Source organism: Thermobia domestica, chromosome 7 (assembly GCF_964235325.1).
Source record: "Thermobia domestica chromosome 7, izTheDome1.hap1.1, whole genome shotgun sequence".
Taxonomy (NCBI): domain Eukaryota; kingdom Metazoa; phylum Arthropoda; class Insecta; order Zygentoma; family Lepismatidae; genus Thermobia; species Thermobia domestica.
In genome coordinates this window covers 34,424,891-34,435,733 of record NC_137460.1, presented here as the reverse complement: position 1 = coordinate 34,435,733, position 10,843 = coordinate 34,424,891, and the positions used below count along the sequence as shown (strand labels likewise).

General features: G+C 35.7%; 1 protein-coding gene across 1 annotated transcript; it reads left to right on the top strand.

The window, feature by feature from the left end:
- Positions 1-6,113: 6,113 nt before the first annotated feature.
- On the top strand, positions 6,114-6,929 carry LOC145689143 (uncharacterized). The gene has a single exon (XM_081763275.1). It carries the CDS (start codon positions 6,114-6,116, stop codon positions 6,927-6,929), a length of 816 nt encoding a protein of 271 aa, XP_081619401.1.
- Positions 6,930-10,843: the final 3,914 nt, after the last annotated feature.

Genomic DNA, 10,843 nt, shown 5'->3' with positions numbered 1-10,843 from the left:
ACAACGATTTCTTAAAGTAATTTCAAATGATAAACAACTATTTTAAATGTAGGTAATTAACTTGTGTTGTAATTCGCCGTAAAACAAAATATGTCCTCGTCTGAACACTTACCACTACAGCAAGCAATGCAACGGTTATTATTAGTAGCGTGTGTTACTACTGGGCTTTCTATTATCATGGGAAACGAACTACATACTTCTTTTAGTGTTATAAAAATTCACCTTTTTCGAGTATCTCGAAAACTACGCATGAAAATTGACCCTCAAGCATCTCATTTTATTCAGTGCATTTCGTTCAAAGATCAGACAAGTGATCGTATCATTTGATATGTGTAGCCATCTTTGGACAAAATTAATTAAACATGAATCGAAATCTTTAGTTTTACGTCCCACGATTGTGCCGGTTAGGTTAAAGGAGACGGTGAAGATGAGAAATGAATGAAATGGTGGAATGAATAAAGTGAGAGGAAACGGGAGAACCCCGAGAAAACCCACGAGCACAGTGTTTGTCCACCACAAAGTCCACATGGCGCGAGCTAGAATCGAACCAGGGACCCGAAGCACCGGAGTTGAGCGCTCTACCACTGAGCCACCGCGCCCCCTTAAACATGAATCGAAGTTTCAGAGGTGATTATAATTGAGTTCTATATTACATTAACTAACATCTCAATTTAATCAATGACTCTCTATTACATTAATGCATAGTGAGTGTCCTCGTCTTGCTACGGTCACAATGGAGAGCTTGATGGCGGTGTATAATTCAGTTTCTGTCGATGGTATGGTTATCGTAAACAGTTTCTTTTAAAATAAAATTATTATTATTCCCTTCCCGAAAGCTACTGGTAAAGATTTAAACTTACGTTACTTTATTTTGCTCGCCTGAACGAGATTTATCGACGATACACGTCTCTAATCTCGAGTTTGTTTTATCCCATTATTAGTAGGTATCTTCCTAAAGTACTGGAAGACCAACGTAAAATAGCGCTATATACTGTTTTGTATTTTCACTTTGGTGTAAGTACAATGAAGCAAATGCTCCCGTACTTACACTTACAAAAAATAAATATATTTTAAAATAACTATTATTTAAATCCAGTAACACAAGCCACTGGCCTTTAACAAAAATATTGGTAGATTCAATGAATTACTCGTGTTTCGTGTTAATTTGTTCAATGTTTCTCGAAATAATAACGATAAATACATCAGTAGTATAATTTGTTTCAGAGAAGCAAATTTACCAATTTGTTATGCATTGATGAAAATGCAATACCTTTAGATATTTCATAGCCGAATTTAAGTATTTGCAAAGTGATTTATACTTCCATCTAGCGGCAATAGCGTCTATTATAAACATACGAGTGCTCACTGATGTAATGCTAATTTTTTAAGTTTGTACGTACTCTTCATCTCTTGTCACATAATCTGGGAATATTCCCGGTGGGAAGGAATTTAAAAAATGGGAATATTCCCGGTTTTTTCCCTGGCCTATAAATTCCCGGGAAGGAATTTATTTCCATTTCAATACTTTATCTTCCAAATTATAAGAACCATAAGACTAATTACTTTATTTTAATATATTATGATTTACTTCTAGATTTTAAAGAATTTGGAGGTTAAAAAATATAAAATTATTTGACGTTACTTTATATAACTAATAATATGATTTTTTAAGTTCAATTTCCATTTGCACTAAAAAGTACGGTAATTGTTTAGTATTGGAGGCCAAAACTAGCAAAAAGTAGGATGGTTTACGGAATGGTGAAGTTCAAGTAGTTAAGAAAGTATCGAACATATTTTTGTTTAAGTCAGTAGGGGATTTATACAAAACGGAAAGGTAAGTGGAAGTGATTTATGTGAGAAAAGAAAGTGAATTGTTGGTAACGAATACAGAAAACAACGTGCCATGTGGGGCTTTAACCCGCCTTCATTCGCTAACGCTCGCTCTGCAATGCTGTCTGAATTTAATGTTGGTAACGTAATTTAACGTATGAAACCATAAAACAACCGCATCGGAATAGAATATCGCAAAAAAGTAGGTGCAAAAGCTGGCCCCTAATGCTAAAGAACAGCCAAAATTAGCAAAGTACTAATTTACAAATGATGAAAAGGAACCATTTTGTAAAGTAATTTAGAATTATGTAGAAATAGAGATGAAGTACTATTAATAATCCTTGAATCACCATTAGTTATAGACGTCGGTCTGTCTCTTCTCTCTGACTTGAATTTCTGAAGAGGTACTCGGACTCCTTTTACATGTAAATCAACGTATGGAATTTCGAGAAATAGGTAGAATGAAAGGTCGTGTATGGCAATGTTACGTCCTAAAATATAAAGATAAGTAAGAATCTTGCAAATTTTGTGAACATAAATATGTATGCGCAAATTTTGATAAATTGGTGAGACATGTATCTTCTAGCATTTACCCAATCTAATTGGTTTATAACATTTATACATTTAATGTGTTTATAATATCAGTAATAGAGTCAAGTTGAGCAAATCCAAATACATAAATTTAAGATGTTACTATATAATTTTTCACACATATTTAATTGATAGAACATATTCTAAATAAATATACATTTATGCGTACTATCTAAATATAATAAAGTGTTAATAAAGTAACATAGTACCGTTCAGAATATGTAGACTTTAAAGAATCCTCTGTGGACAACAGTAATAATATGCTGTGATATAAAAATCAATTCAACTTTGAAATCATAATATAGTATAACCTGACCAGGATAGCTGTGCGGTTTTGAAAGGATGGCGCTGCTGTTGTGTTTACATCAGTTTCTTGGCAAGCGCGGTGGGACAGGGGAGCGGAGAGTTTCACTTTGCAGTGTATCCAACGGTTTTTTAAAGTTGCAGTTTAGATGTTATGCATAGTCTAATCTCTTTACGCTTAATAAAAAACGCCGTAACTTATGTATGTATTTAGTGAACCATTCCTGCAGTAATGCAGATGTATTGTGAATAGACATTTATGAATGGAAATTACCAATTTAAGAACAACATAGCACAGTTGACAATGCAGTGAGCTTCTACCGTGTATTAAGCAGATTGTATAAAAATTGATTACGTTTTATTCGATTTCATTATAAAACAGTAGCAGCCTGTAAAACGCAGGAATGACAATGTCAGTGACTAAAATATTAATTTTGGGTTGATAGCTTAGAGTTTTGCGCAATATCTTGTAACTGTAAGTTTAAATCAAGTTAAGGTTAAGGCTCATGATGCTGCTGTTTAAGTGTATGTTTATCGATTGACAAATAAATTATTTTTTCGAGTTTTAGCCAGGGAAGAATCTCGAAACGTTTCCTCTCGAGAACTGTGAAAGTCCTTTCCGCTGGTCTATTGGCCAGCGCATGTGCTTTTATTGTATGTGGTTCTGGGTTTGATTCCCATTGAGAGACCAAAATTTAATTTTACAATCCTTCACTTTCATTAATCATTTGTCTCCTCTAGCATAAACAACATAATCATGGGACGTTAAAATAAATAAATTTCATTTTTTTTCGAGAAATATGAACCCTTTGGGGGAAAAGGAGGTGAAGAAATTTTTCCTTGATTTTTTTAAAGATTTATGGGATTGGATAGCTTGCCTTTAGGGATTGATTTGTACGATTTGGTTCAATGCACCCTTCTTTTAGGATCATTATAGAAATCAGTGGCGTATTTAGGGGGGGGCTTCCGGGCTTAAGCCCCCCCGAAATCTTACTTACTATAGTAAAGTATATGAAATATCTTGCAGAATTTTCACATTTTCAGGCAAAGCCCTCCCCGAAAGTTAGCAAAGCCCCCCCCGAAAAAAATCGTAAATACGCCACTGATAGAAATCCAGCCCTTTGGTAGAGTTCGAATAAAAGTATTGATAAAACATCAACGTATGGGTAGTGTAAGAGTAAGTATCATTGCTTCAGCACACAATAAATTTTATTTATGAGGAAAGAAATTACCTCTGGACTAACTGAATTTCTCTCAGGTTTTAGCTATCAGGTGATAAAGAATTAAATCTACTAACTGTTTTCACACACATTATAATTTTGAAACTTGGGAGCCTAGTATTATATTTGTGTCTATAGTATATAATAATGCTGATACGTTATTCTGTTTATTTGTCGATTGACTTCAGAGGACTGAGTTTAGCCCGTAAACACAAGTTGCCTATGGTTCAAACATATCAGATGTACGGTCTTGTTTAATAAAACTTGCTCCTCCCTGTCCTCTATCTGAAATGTAGTATATTGTTATTCACATGAAATTCAAAGGCAAAGTCAATCGTCTTTATTCAGTTGTATTTTTATTTCAAGTGTAAGTATTACAATGCGCTACGCATGGTTGCAAGAGGTTGGGTGGCTTTTTTTTTTTTTAATACTGAACTGACATATCTAACATTGGCACTCATCTTCTTTATAAATTGATGTAAGAAACAGCCGATTGATTTCCAGCCAATTACTTCATCACCGGTATCTTTGAACAATGAGATAACAATGGAAGACAAACTTCGTTCTTTTCAAACTTGATACTTTGAAAAACTTATGAAAGTGTTATTCAAATACATATTCGCTCTAATCAATTTCGGAAGTAGCATTAATCTTAGAATAACGTAATGATTGTAAGAGTTACCCTGAAAATGTATTTTGTATGTTTTCTTTTTTATGTAATTCAGAGATTTTGTCTGAATTTTACTGGAGTTATAAGGAACCTTCAATTATCAGGCATCCCATTTTAATCGCTCCCCCTCCGCCGTCAATGCAACATTTCTAACCGTCTCCCCAGTGGTCCTGGGTCCACCACTGATTGAGATGGTACATAAAGATAACTTTGTCTAATCTCTGTCATTATTTAGCATGGTTTAGTATTTTTTTAAAAAGCGATATTTCTGCCACATTTTGAAAACTTTATTTGAAAGTTATCAAATGTGGCAGAAATATATTTTTTTTAAATTACTAAACCATGCTAAATAATGACACATATTAGACAAAATTATTTTTATGCACCATCTCAATCAGGGGGTGGACCCAGGACCCCTGGGGAGACGGTTAGGAGTGTGGCGGTGAAAGATTATCAGTTCTCTCTCTCATCAAACTTTTGAAGTACATCCGAATATGATGTCAATGCAAAAGAATTTTCTTACTCAAGACACCGCTTCGACAATGGATCGGAGATCACATGATCCGACATGGCCGTAATTTCGGAGATGCTTTATTTCAAAACTACACAATAGAACTTGGTTTAAACAATGAAAGCACAGTTGCCAAATGTTTAACTTTGATTCACAATGGTGAACTTCGCGGTTTTGTTAATGGGAGAATCAGAATTTTCTTACACTCGACTGCTAAGAAGTTCGTAGTGTTAGAAACTAATACTAAATGAACGTCGAAGGTTATTATTGCGTGAGTAGTGCAACGTAACTAGGGTGCAGTGATTCGTGTGTGGTTTGCGTTTCCTGTACAAAAGTTTGGTTACTTGATTGAACTTCTTAGCATCATGTCATCGACATCTAACAAATCACCGAGAAGTGTTCGGTCTCAGAGTAAAAGTATTATTTATAAAGTATTAAAATTTTTTCAAGAAGAAAAAAAGAGTGGTCTGTTAATACCTTTGACTCAGGCAACTGCAAGAGCAGCTCGAGCTGTAGGTCGAAGTGAAAGAACAATATTAAACATACGTCGAGACTGCGAAAGAGCGCAAAGGTGCGGAGAGAAAGTAGGAACTCCACGTAAACCCCGACTGCGAAGAAGGATATTTTGGGATGATTTTGAAAAGTGTGTTGTGCGTCGAAAATTTTTGGAATATTATGAAGTCCAGAAAGAAATTCCCACATTGAAAAAGTTGCTTGCTGCACTCAAAGAGGATATTAGCTTTCTAGGTGAGAAGGAAACCTTACGGAAGCTCCTAAGGAAATAGGATTTAGCTTCAAAAGGTGCAAAAATAGAAGGTCAATTTTAATAGAACGTCAAGATATCGTTGCCCGGCGTGCAGCGTACTTAAGAGCTCTTCGAAACAATGACAAAGGACCCAAGCTACCAGTTGTCTACACAGACGAAACATGGATTCATACCCATTATACAGTGAATAAATGTTGGCAAAGCAGTGATGTATTTGGTGTAATGAAAAATGAAAGTGCTGGACAAAGATTAATAGTAGTTCATGCGAGACCTGAAATGGGATTTATAGACGGGGCAGAAGTAATTTACGACTCAAAGTCAAAAAGTGAAGATTATCATCAGGAGATGAATAGTCATAATTATAATAAGTGGCTGCAAGAACGATTGATTCCTAATCTCCCGCCTGTTGCCATTGTGGTTTTCGATAATGCATCGTATCATACCATTCAGGAAAATAAATTACCTTCGTCCAGTTCGCGGAAAGAAGAAATTCAGCAGTGGCTTCGAAACAATGGCATTACATTTAATGACCAAATGATTAGAAGAGAACTCTTAGAAATTGTACGACAAAACAAACCACAACCTGTATACTTAGCCGACAAAATTTTGAAAGAAAACGGATTTACTGTTCTCAGACTTCCCCCTTATCATTGTGATCTTAACCCAATAGAATTAATCTGGAATTTGGTAAAACAGAAGATCGCAGCTGCGAACATGTCTAACATTCCCATAAGTAAGCTGAAAGAGCTTACTCGAAAAGCAATCAGTGAAATAACTGCGGATGATTGGTCGAAGGCTTGTAAATTTGTGAAAAATCGAGAAGATGAATATTGGCACAGAGATGGACTAATGGAGGAAGAAATCGAAAGGATTTTAGTTAATATTGGGCTTGTTAGTAGTGACGAAGAGAGTGATATGGAATGTCATTCTTCAGAAAGCAGCAACAGCGAAACGGAGACGGCCAGTGAAGAGAGAAGTGATAGTTCAACAGATACGGCAGAAGAAGGACTATCAGGTGTGCAGTGTCTTTCAGATTAGGTATGTATATTTGGTTACCATGTTGTTTCTTCTTTCTTTCTTCAGACGTGTGTATCATTTCTTCCTAACTTGTATCAAATTAGTACAATTATCTACTTAGATGATGCACCTTAAAGGAACCATGATCGTATTTCTTTGATTTCTAACTCGCCTGCTCATAGCGTTGCTCACAAGACAAGATGAGAATTCAGATTTACTCGTCTCGTGTCGTAAATGTTTCTAGAAGTCTCGTCTCGAATCAAAATTTTCTTGTCTCGTTTTGTAAATTTATGTACAAAATATGTTCTCATTTTCGTCTTAGTTTGATGTAGAATTTATCAGAATTCTTCCACATTACGACGAGTCGACGAAGGATTCATGTAACATCATTTAAGTATATTTATTATTGAAGTAAATTGTGTAATGACTTGTAGATCTTTAAACTTGATAAATGTTCATTGTGTTCATACAGTCACCTTATCAAAGTACATATATATGCTACTTATTAATCATGTAACACTAAAGAGTATTTGAAATTATGGTGTAAGATTTGGGTGAACTAGTGTTGCCTACAAAACTCAAGAATTTTCTCGCCTCTTTTCGATTCTCGTCTCACTTCATATTTACGAAAGAAGGAGCGTATATGAGGATAAACATACCCTATATTTTTGAAAACGGGAGACCTATCAAAAGTTCTAGTGTTTATTATGAGTACTCTATAATTTGTTTCTTCCGATAACTTTTTGCTCCGAGCTTCCCTTGAATTTGTCCCTATGCATATTTTATAGACTTAAAAATACTACAGATAGTCACCAGAAAATAATGAGTACACATCCTACATATCCTCTCGTCAAAAACTTCAGAGCGAGTCGAATCGACCAATTTTAATTCGTTTTCTTTGTCACAGAGAGAATCTGATCATTTGTACAATACGAAGCAAAAAACCTGCAACATGAAAGTTTAAGTTCATTGTGAAACTACGCCAACAACATAGGCAACCAACCTAACGTCTTTGTGGCACTGATCACGCCAGGATAACCTTCGGCTTCGTCCCCCTGCACACTTCGTTTGGAGCAAGAAATGCATAGACCACGTGACTACAAACCACAAATTTCTCACAAGATGGAGTAATAGATTGAGGTTCTTCTCATTTCTCTTCTCATTTTACATCTTCAGTTTTAAAGAGAGAGAAAGAGAAAAAGGCCAACGTGATAAAAACTAAATAAAGAGGAATATGTGAAATATAAAGGAAAAGAAAACGTGCGCATATATTGACAAATGACACATGCACTTCAAAGGAGACCATCTCAAATTTTGTTATGAACCATATATAATAACTGTGAGAATCAGCAAACCACAAAGACATAATTACACACAGTAAGTGTTATACAACACATATTTATTTAAACAAATAAAAATGCTTGCAGAAAGCTGAAAATGTCTTTAAAATCTCAACCATAACTGAAACAAGAAATTACTTCTCTATTGTTTTTCTTCGTAGCATCCATCTACATGGAGAAATGAGAAAGAGATAACATCTTAAGAGATTCGCACGTATACAATATCGGAAATTGCTAAATGGAAAAAAGTACCGTCTTTGGCTGGGATTCGAACCCAGAACCATAGTGTTAGAAATCCAACACTCTACCGATGTAGCTAGTCTGACAGTAATACCCTGTTCCTCTATCATTACCTATGAAAGATGGAATGGAGTCTGCAGAAAACTACGTCTAACATGTCCACGACAGACCAACTATAACCTATGTCTAATTGGTACTTAAAAAAGCTAGTTCTACACGTGCATAGAAAAGTAAAATTAAATGAGTAGTTAGTACACATCACTTTGTCTGTCTCACTCTATCTCTGACTATAGAAATAGAGAAAGAAGAAAAAAAATATAGAGGTGAGAACACAGGAAGAACAAGCAAAAATATAAGTTGCAGGAAAATGAATATCAAGGAGAGAGAGAGAGACATAGAGACAGAGAGAAAAATAGAGGGAACGGAGCAAATGATTTAATATACATCGGAAAAGAAGATTCACAACTGTGCTATACATTTAATGTATTGAATACTCTGCAGGCCCGTATCCACGGGGGGCTAGGGGGGCCGCCCCCCCTAAACTTTGGCTGGCCCCAATAAAGGTTTCACGATAGGCTTGCAAATAAACTATAATATGGTGATGAAGTATAATATGATTGGGTCGGGCTCCCCCTAACTTCGGCCGCCCCCCCCCTAAATTTGTGGGCTGGCTACGGGCCTGATACTCTGTTTCTTCTAAATTGCTTGCTAGATGACAAATATTAATTTGTAAAAACGTAGCAAATGCCCGCGTTGTCTTGTTTTCTTACTATTTCAGTAATAGTGGAAAACGTGGTTTATGCAACATAATAAATTACTAATTTTCCCACAACAACCATGTAGATGTTGTTGATGATTTTTAGTTTAACGTCCGTTCAGCAGCGAGATTATATGAGACGTTGACCTACTTATTAACGTGGAATTCGAACCATATGAGCTGCTGCCGGGAATCGAAGCAACCATGTACTGTTGGTAAGAAATTTCTAAGCAAAAGAAAAAACTGATCAGCAAAATACATAAAACGATAGTCCTGCAAACTATTACTTAAAGAGAATTTATTGTAAAATCAATACATCCATGTGGCGGTATACAGTAGTAAAGTGATTAGAAAACTTAATATTAAACTGTCGATCACATTGTTTTACTTATTTGAATTCAATGTCGTATAGATTCGGTTTTAGCTCTAGATTTCAGCGTTCTCACTTCGATTCTTAACTTGTTGGAAATATGCATTAATCGAAATTATAAAAACATACGAAATTTAACTAGCTAAAAGAAGAGAATAACATAAAAATCCGGATTAGAGTATTACAATAAACATGTGTATTTTCTTTAGGGTTTGCAAGTCATAGCTTATAGGAATTATAGAAAAAATGTTCGTTGTGAAAGCAGAAGAAAAAAAACAGAGAATAGACACAAACCTCAGGTGGGTTTGAACACGAGAAGGCGGAGGTAGTGGACTACTCTACTAAACCGCTCGGCTATATCTTAATCCTCTAGTACGTTTTGATAAATATTGTCTATAGTATTTTCACTTTACTTGTTTCTGTTTTGTTGTTTGTCATATAATGTATACGAGTGGCGAATAATAGAATAGAACTGTTTTAGACGAGTATAAACAAATTTCCCGGACAAGTTGTAATCTTATATGTATCTAAATTGCACAAATAAATCAGATTAAATCTGTAAAGTGCTTCGTGGGTTTTGATGGAAGTTAACTGTTGCATAGTTACGAGTTTTTGTTCATGCCCACCACTCGCTGGAAGTTATGTTCTTAAAAAATAGTAACTGCTACTATATTCTAATGTATTGGATTTAAAAAAATGGAAAATATTTTGTTACTAACAGTGAGTGAGTATTTTTGCGTGCAACAACAGTTGATTACAGGCACATCTACTTCTTCTACGCATGCCTTTCATAATACGACGTCATGTATAGCAATATGTTGCATTATCCTATATTCAAAGACTTTCTAGCACTTTTACTTTGGTGTGTAAGGATGGCGCAATATGATCATTCTGTACGCGAGAGTGTTATCGCTCTAATTGAACATGCGGGATTGAGTGTTCCTGAAGCAGGCGCTCGATTAGGCGTGCATCGTGCAACAGCGTTCAGGTGGTGGAAAAAATATGAGGAAACTGGAAGCCTAACTCGAAAATCTGGAAGTGGTCGGCCACGAGTGTCCTCACCGACACAAGACCAACGATTAGTTGATCAATGCTGTCGACAGCCTTTCATGTGTGCCCGAAAACTGCAACAGTCTACCGCCTTTCCAGGTTATGTAACTACAGTCCGACGGCGAATCCGGGCCGCAGGCTTAAGGTCCTTCCGGGCTGCTGTTAAGGAGAGATTGAC

What these genes read in the sequence shown, in the direction of transcription:
- LOC145689143 (XM_081763275.1), top strand. Translation starts at nt 6,114, where the DNA reads ATGAAAAATGAAAGTGCTGGACAAAGATTAATAGTAGTTCATGCGAGA.